Raw genomic sequence first — 12,253 nt, 5'->3', positions numbered from 1 at the left:
CTAACCCTAATTTGAAACCTTACTTTGAAACCCTAACCCTAATTTGAAACCCTAACCCTAATGTGAAACCCTACATTGAAACTCTAACCCTAATTTGAAACCCTAACCCTAATGTGAAACCCTACGTTGAAACCCTAACCCTAATTTGAAACCCTACTTTGAAACCCTAACCCTAAATTGAAACCCTACTTTGAAACCCTACATTGAAACCCTAACCCTGAATTGAAACCCTAATTTGAAACCCTACGTTGAAACCCTAACCCTAATTTGAAACCCTAAATTGAAATCCTACTTTGAAACCCTAACCCTAATATGAAACCTTACTTTGAAACCCTAACCCTAATTTGAAACCCTAACCCTAATTTGAAACCCTACGTTGAAACCCTAACCCTAATTTGAAACCCTACGTTGAAACCCTAACCCTAATTTGAAACCCTACTTTGAAACCCTAACCCTAATATGAAACCTTACTTTGAAACCCTAACCCTAATTTGAAACCCTAACCCTAATTTGAAACCCTACATTGAAACCCGAACCCTAAATTGAAACCCTACTTTGAAACCCTTACCCTAATTTGAAACCCTACGTTGATACCCTAACCCTACTTTGAAACACTAACCCTACTTTGAAACCCTAACCCTAATTTGAAACCCTACTTCTAAACCCTTACCCTAGTATGAAACCTTACTTCTTTTGGATTGTGGGAGGAAACTGGAGTATCCAGAAAAAACCCACGCAGGCACAGGGAGAACCCTGCACCTTTGTACTGTGAGACGGATCTGCTAACCTGTCAGCCACCATGCCCTTGATTTTAAAACCCTAGCCCTGTCTTTCAACTCAAATATAAAACCCTTATTCATGTAGAGAGTCCCTAACTTTAAACCAAACACCAAACCTTGTCTTGAAATCCGAATCCCGGTTTCGAACCATAAAACCAATGATAACACACAGCACACCTTTATGGTTGCGTCCACGCACGCTCGTCCTTTTGACGTTTTATTGACTTTTGCGGCGCTGCTGGTAGAAAAATAGAAAGTAGCAAAAAGATTCACAGTGCGGACGACAACACGCCCTTGCACACAGCTTGCATAGAAAACACACACACGCACACCCCCCCCACGCACACCACCCAACACACACACTAACATGCATACACACACACACATACGCACGCACACGCACTCACACACAAACAAACAAACACCTGTCCCCACACATTTCAATATGTGCGTGCGTGCGTGGACTATAAGGCTTCCCTAAAATGAACACTGAATATACATACGGGCAGGCTGTCATATCAACCGGATATCTACTGGATGTACACACGCACAAGCAGCAGTACAGTAGTAGCATTGGAATCAAATATAGTGCGTGTGTTGGCGTGCGTGTGTGGGTGTGTGTTTGTACACACACACACGTATGCGTGCAGTCCCCTGGACGTGGGTCTGTGATGAAACCCAAGTCCCCAGTTCCCTATATTCACAAGTACACACGTACAGAGAAAATAAACAACTGAAATCAATGTGACGTTACTAACAAAGAAGAGGAGTTAGTGGTCCTATGCTACTGGCTTCCAAAGGGCTTGAAACAAATACGTGGTAGGGCTGCAAAGGGTTAGGGTGTCAAGTCTGGGTACGGGCTCTAAATAAGGGTTGCCAGTCAGGAGGCCAGGTTCAACATTGAGATGTCAAATCACGATTCGTGTTTCAAATTAAGCCTCCATTCAAGATAGTGTTAAGGCTTCAAATGAGGGTTGTGAGTTACGATTTGAAGCCTCAGTTAGGGTTTCAAATCCTGATCAGATGCCCAAACACAGGCGTGAGCCCCCTACTTTGAAAACCAATCCTGATTTGATACCCTAATTTGAAATGTTAATACTTGATTGAAATTTTGACCTAATCTTGACACCCTACTTTAAAACCCTAACCTTGGCCTAAATCCTTCATTTAAAACCCTTACCCTGACTTGAAACGTTAACTTGAAGCCCCAACCCTTATCTAAAACGGTAGCCCAAAGTTGAGAACCCACTTTGAAGCCCAAACCCGGGCTTGAAGCCCTACTTTCAACCATTTCAATGGTTCATCCTAAAAAAAGGAATGACTGTTACAAACCAAGGGTCACCTACTAGCTTATTCCGATCCCTCGCTAACGCAGCGCGACGGCCATATTTGATATGACTGCCTCGCTATTTTGCTTCGGAGCGATCCGTTTGGACGATCCGTTGGAGTCTTTCTCCGGGTAGGGTGGATTATTTACACTGCGCCCACCCCCTCTGGACGACTTTTGACTGTTCATCAGCAGGACTTTCGGAAGTTCGCCGTCCTCCACTTTGTCCAAGGACAAGTTCCCGCCCCTTTTATCAAGCAAAGTAGCAAAGCAAAGCGGAAAGTTCCGTCTTGTGACGTCACGCTGCAGGGGCGGGGGCGGGGGCGGGGTCCGAGCGGAGACGGCGAGCCTCAGCTGTTGTTGGTGTGGTTGTAGGTCCGGCAGGGCGAGGGCGAGGCGTTGGGCTGGTAGTCGAACTTGCCGAGAGCGGGCGGGTAGTACGTGGTGGTGTACACGTTGGCCTGCTGCAGCGACGGCGGGAACAAGTTGGAGCGCTCGTCCGGCAGGAGGTTGTTCTTGTTCAGCGTCTGCAAATGGCACCAAAGTCAACAAACGTCACACTTGTTTGGTCAAGTTGTTGTCGTGAACACTTAAAAAGACGGCAAGTCAAAATGTTTGGTCGATAAATAAATGAACGGTCTTTCGTATTAATCCATGGAATCATTTGTCTTTATTTTAGCGTAAGCCTAAGACCAAAACATTCATTTAGAATGACTCTGATATTGCTTTGTTGTAAAAAAAAAAATAACACAAAACTTTTTTTTTTTTCCAACTCGACAAATACTTGCGACTAAAACTAATACTAAAACTAATAAAAGCTGAACTAAAACTAACCATTTTCGCCAAAAGTGAAAGTAATAAAAATTAACAATCCCGTTTTAAAGCCCAATTAAAACCAACTGAGTACACACATGTACAAAAATGTACAAAGGGGTCTATAAAAAGCAATTAGTGTTTGTGTTGCACTCAAGGAAATTGGGAATTTGGGGAATTTCTGAACCTTCGACTATGAAATATACAATTAACCGTTTTATATTTGAAAAAAGGAGTTTATGTTCCTTCGCCAACTTGGAACGCTTTGATATCGAACTTTGTAAAGTGCGAGTGGGAAATCTCCAACGGCCACAAATGCAGTGTCAGACTTTAAACCTTGGCTGTTAGCGCATTAAATATAAAAGGTAACTAACATTTAAGTGCGCACACTAAAACAAGACCTTTAACAGCGCCCCAAAGGTGTTTCAAAGTAAACCTTAAGCGGGGAAAACGCTTCAAAGATTCATTTTATTTACAATGTGTGTGTGTGTGTGCGACACAAAGACACACACACACACACACACACACATTAAGGGTGAGTAATTCATTGCGGCAGATGTGTTTAGTTGGCGAGTGTTTTCACAGGCGCAAGCAAATCAGTGTAACAAATGTAATCGGGTTTCATGTCAAACATCGTCAGCAGATTAATGGACAACAAAAATGGAGGATTTGGTCAAGAGCCAGACGCCGGATGTCATTTTTGGGACATTTCGAAGCGACGACACGAGATGACGTGAAATTACAAGCATAACATTTAGCACCAAAGTCAATTAGCAAAATAAAATTTGGTTCGATGTGCCGATCATGAATAGACCCACCAAAAATTTGCCCAAAAAGACAAATTAAGTCCACTTGTCTCAAAAAGTTTGTTGAAATGCGACCAAATTCCAAAGTGGAGCATCGTAAGTTTGATCATTTTGCATAAAACGCAAAACTCAAATATCTTTTTTGCATTCATTCTGTTCAGAGGCCGCTTTGCTCTTGGATCTCATTAGCTTGTGCAGGTGCGCCTCATCATGACAGATCCAGAGGAGATCGATTTAGCTCGCATTCATCGTTAGCGGTGTCGCGTCGCTAATAAAGGGCATCGTTAAGAGCCGTTTGACCTTTATTTCTCGTCACCCAGAAAGCCAGAAGAAGCGGCAGGAAGCTGGAACCACTCAAGTGGCTAAACGCCGCATTTAATTCATTTAAGCATCGACGACGTGTTGTGGCAAGCAGGTGGCGATAAAATAATTTTTTAATTTTTTTTTTTAGATCGTTTCATTCAGAAAATGCAGCAACCAAAAGCAAAACAATCGTAATAACCTCTTGTGGTTCAACTAATGAGACCAGCAGAGAACAAAAGAGCACGCTCGAGGATGCTAGGAGTGGAGCGCGGTAGCGGCGGCGGCGCTAATGTAGCTCGTTAATAAAGCGCAGGTGAGAAGGTGATCCATCCTGGCGTGTCCAGACGAACGCGGCAATAAAAGTAGTAAATAAAACATGAGAGAATATTTATGGTTCTTAAATCTTTCTCGCGTTGAACATGGAGGCGCACTTTCAGATCATTCTCGAAGGGTGCTTGAGTCTTAAATTTCAGGAAAGCACCGTGAAAAAACGGTTTTAGCATTCTTTACGATGTAAACGAAATTCGAAAGAGGAAGTCAGCTTCAACCCGAAGCTTAAACCAGATGCTAAATTGTGAACGCGTCACCCACCTTGAACTCCATCGGCGTGTATTTCTCATTCTTTGGCGTGGCGTTGCCCTTGTAGTTGAGGTGGTTGGGCGTGGTCGGGTGGATGACGGCCGACTCTTGCGACGGCTTGTGGAAGCGTTGACAGTACACGTAGACCAGGAAGGACAAGAGCCCCGCCCCCACGAAGCACGACACCCCGGTGGCGATCAGGTGGATGGACGTGAACGCTGCCCAGCGACGACAACAAACGATACATCTCGGGTCATGACCTCCACCAACCAGCGCGTGAGAAGGATTATGCGGAAATTAAACGAGTCACGTGATATTCCTGCTTGAGACTCTTCTGCGATTAAGGCTTATATAAATAATCTTGATTTGACGCAGCTATTTTCCGCTTTGTGTGCCGCTTAATTTCTTCAGATGGTATTTAGCAGTAGATGGTAATGGGAAATAAGTAGTAAAAGGATACAATTGAGTTTGGAAAATACAGCACAGTAAAAGCAGACAGATGTGAAAATTCTTCCGTCGAGTATTTGTATTCCGTCGCGTTCCAAAACGATGCCCAAATGTCTTAACCACTGAGCCTAACATTCAAGATGAACTATTGTGCAGTTTAATCACGTGTTGGACAGAGAATACACAGACACAAGGATGCATACGGTATGTAGCATGCGTGGTAACATGCGTGTGACGGGGAGGGGGCGGGAGCTCGTCAGACCGGTGCTAATCCACTTTACCTCCGCAGTGTTGGTCCTGGTCAAAGCCCGACGCGGGGAGGATGACTGCAAAGAGGAAGACAGGAGCACACGGTCAGACGCACACACACATGCACGCATGCGTTGGATAACGACAAAGGGGTGAAGGGGGGGGGGTGTACGCATGCGACGACGATGATGATGGTTTTGGAGATGTTTGCGCCATGGACACAAAACAACAGAGACACACAACTCGTTCGGTGGCATGCGGCGTTCGCGTTAGAACTGACAAAAAATAAATAAATAGTTTGGACTCATGAAAGGTTACGACCTTGAACCCAAAAGCCTAGCAAGGAGCAAAGACTCCAACTGAAGATACGTTGCAGACTCACCAGGTATTTCGTTGCAGTCCCGTCGCTGGGTGGCGTTGCCCAAACAGGGGGCGCCCCCGGTGGCGCCGCACATTCGGCTTCTCATCTGCACCCCCGTGTCGTCGCAGGCCGACCACAGCGACCACGCCATCCAGCCACCTGGACACAAAACAATATTACTGCCAAGTACAAACGCCGACCTGCGACCTCATCGGTCGAAAGAAAAAAAAAAAAACCCCGAAGCCGCCCCATGAAGCCACCAGGCACAGTACAAAGTTCTGTGATGTAAACAAGTACGTTCAGCGCACACTGGAGTTGGCGCGCAGGCAGAAAACGAAACCTCTGACCCGAGAGGGAAAAGGGGGAAAATTCCTACTGTGCGGTAATCGAATAAAAGAATGCTTTGCTTTTGCGGAGTGAGCAGAAGCAGACCGCAAGATGCTTTTACCTCCACGATCAGCCTGGAGCACCATCTGCTCCCTTGGGGCCCAACACGCATCTAGACACACACAAAAGACTGTATCGTCACGCCTAATGCACCGCTAATCCAGACTGAGGTGTCGATCTTTATCAAATGTTATAATGTGCAAGTGTTGAATACAAAAATAATTTACACAAAAAAAAAAAATAAAAAAAATTGCCCCACCCCCAAAAAAATTAATTAATTAATTAATTAATTAAAAGAGCTAATATCGTCCAATTAATAGGTCATCCGTCAGTGGTCATCAAACCGTTATCTGTTCCACTTCTCATCACAAGGGTCACGGTGTGCTCGAGGCGGGGGATAACCCTGAACTGGTTGCCGGCCAATCACAGGCCGGCACAAAGAAACACGCATTCACGCTCACACACCTACTATCCAAAAGCTGTTTTGTATTTGCGCAAAATAAATAATCAATTTTAAGAACAAAATAATCTTGAGAGTCTTGAGATCAAAGTTGAGAAGCAATCACTTCATTGGACAGCTGTTCAAATATTTTTTTTTTTTTATTTATTTTTTTTTTTTTACATGTGTTGAGTATCCGTGTCAAACCAGTTAGATTTAAAAAAAAAAAAAAAAAAAAAAGTGACTTTCTCGCGTTTGTGCACTGATGTCAAGGTTGCGGTTCCCTCCCTATAGCGGATCACCCATCGCTCCTGCCGCACTTCATTACCGTTTAATCATCGTCATGAGTGACAGGCAAAGACACTTGACGGCTGATTAGCAAATGGTCACTGTAGCGTGCGAGTTCGTGTAGCCAACGGTCAATTGACAGGACGCCAGAGAGGGGAAAAAAACGATCAAAGGGGGACGATTAGCATCTCAGCGCAGGCGGGAGAAACGACAGGAAGTCATTTACCGTCCCCCCCCCCCTGGTTAGTAATTATGGAGGAGGCGGGGTGTGTGTTCGTGTGATTGGCAGGTGGGATAATACCAATTGAAAAGCACTCGGGGAAAAAAATGACGCTTGACGGTAGACAACGGGGCAATTTGAGCACAAGGCGTCTGGACTTAAAACGTGTTGCCAAGAAACATGTAAGCACACACGGATACACATTTTTTTTTGTCCCTTATAAGAAAAATAAAGGACAAAGACGAGAAAAACATTCCAAATAAGACATTTATGCGAAAAAAAAATAAATGAAAATGTCCTCTAAAGAAAAAGTGGAATTTAAAAATGCCCCCATGATCAAAAATGTCCTGAATTGCAAAAAAAAATCAAAATCACCAGAAAGAAAATACATAAAAAATGTCTTAAAAAGAAAAAAAAAGTTTCCACAAAAACAATGTCTCAATAAGAGAAAACTTTACAAAATGTGTCTCGTAAAAAAAACAAAAAAAACAAAACATTCCCAACAACAAAAAATTCAAACAACAAAACTTAAAAAAAAAAAAATGTTACATTGTAACATTTAAAATAATCCTAAAATTAAAATACTTTTAATTTTGAAAAAAAAAGTCCCAATCACAAAAAATCATTAAAAAACACAACTCATAAAAAATAAATAAATCAAAGGTAAAAATAATATAATAAAAAGTTTAAAAAAATTCCCCAAAAATTTATAAAACCAAATCTCTTGTAGAAATTGTAGAAATAAAAATTTCACCCCCCCAAAAAATAGAGTTTAGATGTATAGAGTAAATATATAGAGATTTTTCTTTCTAATAACAACAATCTTGAAACGAACACAATGTAAAACATTCCCCGACACAAAACAAATCCCCAAATAAGTCCCAAAAGTGTCCATTGTGCTGATTCTCACCGTCACACGTGTGTGTGTTGCAAAGCGCCTCCTCGGTGTGCAGCCCCAAGCAGATGCCCCCTCCGCTGGCTGGCGGTGGGCTGCCACACGCTCGGGTGCGCTGGTAGTGGCCGCCGCCGCACGGCGCCGAGCACTGCGACCACGACGACCAGCATGACCACGCGCCCTTCACTGCAAACACAGAGCACAACGTCACGTCTCGACGACCAAATTAAATATGGTAACGCAATTATCATCTCCGGCACAACTGGGGGGTGCGCACACCACAACAAGCCTTGACGTGACCTCGTTAAAAGCTACACAAACACGTCGTGCAACATTTTTAGGTCAGAGTGAGAGCTCTTGACCTCATACTTCCGTTGGAAAGTTTGTAATCGCTGTCTGAAGGCTGTGATTTAGGGCTCCTTTACGCACACGCACGTACACGCGCGCGCACCTCACTAATCTAGATTGGCTCCATCCTTCCTGCTAATCTCATCATCAATTACAATTTCACAGCCATTCTCTTTTTTGTCACTGGCCCTGTCCTTGGCCAATGCGACTGTGTGTGTGTGTGTGTGTGTGTAGCGCACGTTCAAGCGGGCCCAGCACGTGACGCTCATTTCAAAAGACCCAATGATTGGACCCGCACTCACCGCTTGGCGGGTTGCACTCGAGGACACGTAGCAGAGAGTTTCTCACCAAATACAGAGTAGGAGAAGATATTAGCAACCGGGACCAGAGCATCCAAGTGATATGAAATCGGGCGGGCTCATCAGGCCATCATGACAGGGTGCACGAAAATCATGATAGAAAGATGTGGATTTCATACATAGGGGGGGCATTTGAGGGGAATTTGGACCATGAAATCAACTTTGGATAAGAAAATATCAGCATCCGGCACCAATGCGTCCGATTAACATGAAATCAGGCAGTGTTTGTCATGATAAGAAGCACAAATATCATCCTTGCATCGTACTCTGGTGGTGTTTTGTGGTTCTTACCAGGACAGGCCTGGACGTTGCAGTCCTGGTACTCTACAGGGGAGCCTCTGCAGGCCACAGGGGCGCTCTTGCCCTCCGGTCCGGTGCAGGATCGCCGTCGGGTGCGATATCCTTTGGAGCAGCTCTGCGAACACCCGGACCACGAGTCCCACGAAGACCAGGCAAGAGAGCTCGCCCCTCGGACCAGCGGGGTCCTAAGCAGATCCTCCACTAGGTCTACAGACAAAAACTGAATCAATAGTACTAAATGCCGGAGTTCTATGTAGCCACATACAGTGTCGGGGAGGTCAGGACTAAGCCAGTCCTGACCCGGCAGGAGAGAATGTGTTTCGGAGTGCAGGCATCCACTGATGGATGCTTGAAGTGGGGAGCGCGGGGGGGGGGGGGTAGTGCACATAGCTGGGCTGTAAAATAACATTTGTCTTGACAGCCGGAGAAATGTTGCCGCGAGAAAAACGGTCCGTCAAAGGAAAGCAACCATCGTCAATCCTTCAACAAACACCTCCTCAATGTTTTTTTTTTTTTTTTCCCAACACATCACGAATCCTTCAAGCAGAACCTCCTTACGATTTCTCATTTTATATATAGATATTTTTTATTTTTTTTTTACATGTTGGTTCAAAAAGAGGTTAAAGCAGACCAGAAAAAAAATGGAATGTGGCGACAAACTATTCCGCATTATAGCTAATCTAATGACCAGATCCAACAGGTGGCGCTAACACCCCAAATTGTGTTAGTCCATACTAGCCAATCAGGAGCCTGAAGAGAACCCTTTGTGGAAAAGGTGCTACGATTAAAATAGTGAAGCTATTATCGTTTTATTGAAGCTCTAATCTGTTCCCACAGTTCAGTCATCTATTCCCCAGAGCTGGGCACTTGACCCTTTTTTGCTGGTCAGTCCGCCGCCCTCCAGCCGCTATCTCGGTACCCATCCGGCCTCGACCCGCCGGCCTTATTCATAACACTTGACCCTGACTAATGCTAACGAGTAAAGTGTAGTGCACACGACCCGTGTAGCACTTTGGATTGCAATAAATCGGAAAACCTGAGCAGTTTTCTAGTTAGCTCCCACAAGCACTTCGGCTGCCAGGGGGGAAAGAGAAAATGTAATGTGAGGGTTCGTTTTATGGAAATGGTGAGTGGATCCAATGAGCGACGACCCTGCTGGAATCGACTTGTGGGCTTTTTCGTTTTTTTTTTTTTTTAATCGACACCGTTCATTTTTATCCAAGCCTGCTTCGTGAGTCTTTACAGTATGAATATGTATAAATGATGTGGTCGCCTCACCATCTGTGTCGCAGGCGGCCGTGCCGTCATTGGGGCAATATCGGGTCTCCAGCTTGCGTCGTCCCATCTGCAGCTGATGCGGGTCGGCCAGGCGAGCGCGGCACATGTAGCGCGTGCGCTGCTCCTGACGCGCGCCGCCTTGCGTCACGTTGACCGGCATCCATGGCGTCCACGGCGTGTTGCGCTTCACCTCTGGACACGCCTCCAGGTTACATGCCTTGTATTCCTGGAGAAGGTCAAACTCTCATTGATTATTTGCTAAGGAAAAGGCCGATTAGCGTCCGATTTGCTGGGGAAATGGCGCTTACCAGGGCGCATCCCGGGCAGCTGTTGCCGTTCTCGCAGGTGCGCACCCGCGAGTGAACCCCTCCGCTGCACTCGCTGCTGCATTTGGTCCACGAGCCCCACGGGGACCACAGGATCGGCTGGGGACACGAGACACCCTCGTTGCAGAACCTGACAAGGAGTCACCGCAGGCACAATGACTTGGGAGCATTCCAAGATTTTATCATGATAATTGGAAGAAAATGTGATGTTATGCGAGGGAAAATATATGGTTTGATTGTGTAAACTAATGGACTATTCTCAAAAAGATTTCCACTTCATACTTTATATTTAGAAAAAAAAATCTTGAAAAATATAAATTCTTATCTAAAAAAAAAAAAATCTAAATATTTTTAGCGATTTTTTTAAATCTAGCCATTGCGATCCTATAAATGTGATGATATATATTTATAAGTTTGATAGAAAAAAAAGCTCAGAAAACTTGATGGCAGTGAAAAATCAAAACAGATTTTTCACATTTTCTTTAACAATTACAACTTAATTTTCAGAAGTTAACAACTTTTTTTCTTCTCCAAAACTCCAACTTTATACTTGTAAGAATCTGACTTAAAAAAAAAAATACACCATTTTGTATCTTAAAGATTTTAACACACTCATCTAGAAATGTAACTTTATTCACGTCAGGTGATGACTTTTTTTCCTCCCCCACAAAATATTTCCTTGGAAATTTTTTTTTTCATTTCAACTTGCGTTGAACAGGTTATATTAATGGTGGATAAAGTTTTGATTTTTTTTCTCATCACAAAAGACTAGCATTTGAATAGGGGGATATAAACTTCCACTGTAGAAGAGTTTTTTTTCCCCTTACCTCTCGTCACGACTGGCCCCCACGCAGACGCGACCTCCGTGCCGCGGTGCCGGGTTGTTGCAGGAGCGCTGGCGCAGCTCGAATCCCGTGCCGCAGCTGGTGCTGCACTGTCCCCATGACGACCAAGGCGTCCATCCTCCGTTTCTACGGTGACGCACACAAACAAGAGGATCTCATTAGACTAGGATTGGGGAAAACTTTTAACTTTAAAGCCCATAAATGGGCTACGCCATTTGTAGATGAGGGTAGAAAAAAAAAAAAAGTTAAAATGTGTATTTAAAATAATGTGTTTATTTATTTAAAGTTTTTTTAAAATATACATTTACAATAACTTAACTCCCAAATTATGGAAAAAAAATAAATACATTTTAAAAATTGCTACATTAAAATAATTAATAAAATGTTATTGTAAAAGTAAAATATTTTATTATATTATTCAAGAGTTGATGTAATCAATTGTATAATAATTAATAAGAAAATTACTGAAAAAAGATTTTTTTTTAAATGGTCAGTTTTTTTTATTTCCAATGATTCAATTTAGAAATCATTTGATGAAATAAATTAATTACATTTGATGAAATAAATTAATTAAAAAAAAAAACATTAAAACAAATTTAGATAAAGTATTTTTTGCATTTACAGTAAATTACTGAAATTACTTAATTTAAAAAAGGAAGGGTGGGGAATTTTTTAGTTTTAAAAAAACGAATGCAAAAATAATACAATAATTAACCAAATATTTACTAAAACATTTTTTGTAAATAGATATGTAAAATACTTGATTTGACTGCTGTTTTTTTTTTTTTAGTTTATGTACAATTAAAAAAGTACCTATATAATTAATCAATAAAAATAAAAATAAATAAATAAGAATAACATTTGAGTTAAAACATTTTAGGGGGCAAAAAAATGACAGTAACAA

General features: G+C 42.9%; 1 protein-coding gene across 3 annotated transcripts in view; it reads right to left on the bottom strand.

Moving 5' to 3' along the window:
* Nucleotides 1-1,120: 1,120 nt before the first annotated feature.
* sema5ba (sema domain, seven thrombospondin repeats (type 1 and type 1-like), transmembrane domain (TM) and short cytoplasmic domain, (semaphorin) 5Ba) overlaps nucleotides 1,121-12,253 on the bottom strand; it is a 69,589-nt gene continuing 58,456 nt past the window's right edge. The window contains exons 15-24 of one of the 3 annotated variants that reach the window (XM_088315117.1): nucleotides 11,332-11,475; nucleotides 10,487-10,634; nucleotides 10,179-10,404; nucleotides 8,892-9,107; nucleotides 7,909-8,079; nucleotides 6,113-6,163; nucleotides 5,686-5,823; nucleotides 5,336-5,380; nucleotides 4,620-4,825; nucleotides 1,121-2,633 (exon numbers count right to left, since the gene is read on the bottom strand). In XM_088315117.1, the coding sequence (XP_088171243.1) occupies nucleotides 2,457-2,633; nucleotides 4,620-4,825; nucleotides 5,336-5,380; nucleotides 5,686-5,823; nucleotides 6,113-6,163; nucleotides 7,909-8,079; nucleotides 8,892-9,107; nucleotides 10,179-10,404; nucleotides 10,487-10,634; nucleotides 11,332-11,475 (1,522 nt within the window). In that variant the 3' untranslated portion in view covers nucleotides 1,121-2,456. The remainder of the gene's footprint in view (nucleotides 2,634-4,619; nucleotides 4,826-5,335; nucleotides 5,381-5,685; nucleotides 5,824-6,112; nucleotides 6,164-7,908; nucleotides 8,080-8,891; nucleotides 9,108-10,178; nucleotides 10,405-10,486; nucleotides 10,635-11,331; nucleotides 11,476-12,253) is intronic. The other 2 variants (XM_088315118.1, XM_088315120.1) reach the window with 2 other exon arrangements.

This window comes from Idiotropiscis lumnitzeri, chromosome 14, assembly GCF_059441095.1.
Source record: "Idiotropiscis lumnitzeri isolate Australia: NSW breed Sydney's pygmy pipehorse chromosome 14, RoL_Ilum_1.0, whole genome shotgun sequence".
Lineage (NCBI taxonomy): Eukaryota > Metazoa > Chordata > Actinopteri > Syngnathiformes > Syngnathidae > Idiotropiscis > Idiotropiscis lumnitzeri.
Note: the sequence above shows the minus strand (reverse complement) of the source record. Positions and strands in the feature narration are given on the sequence as shown.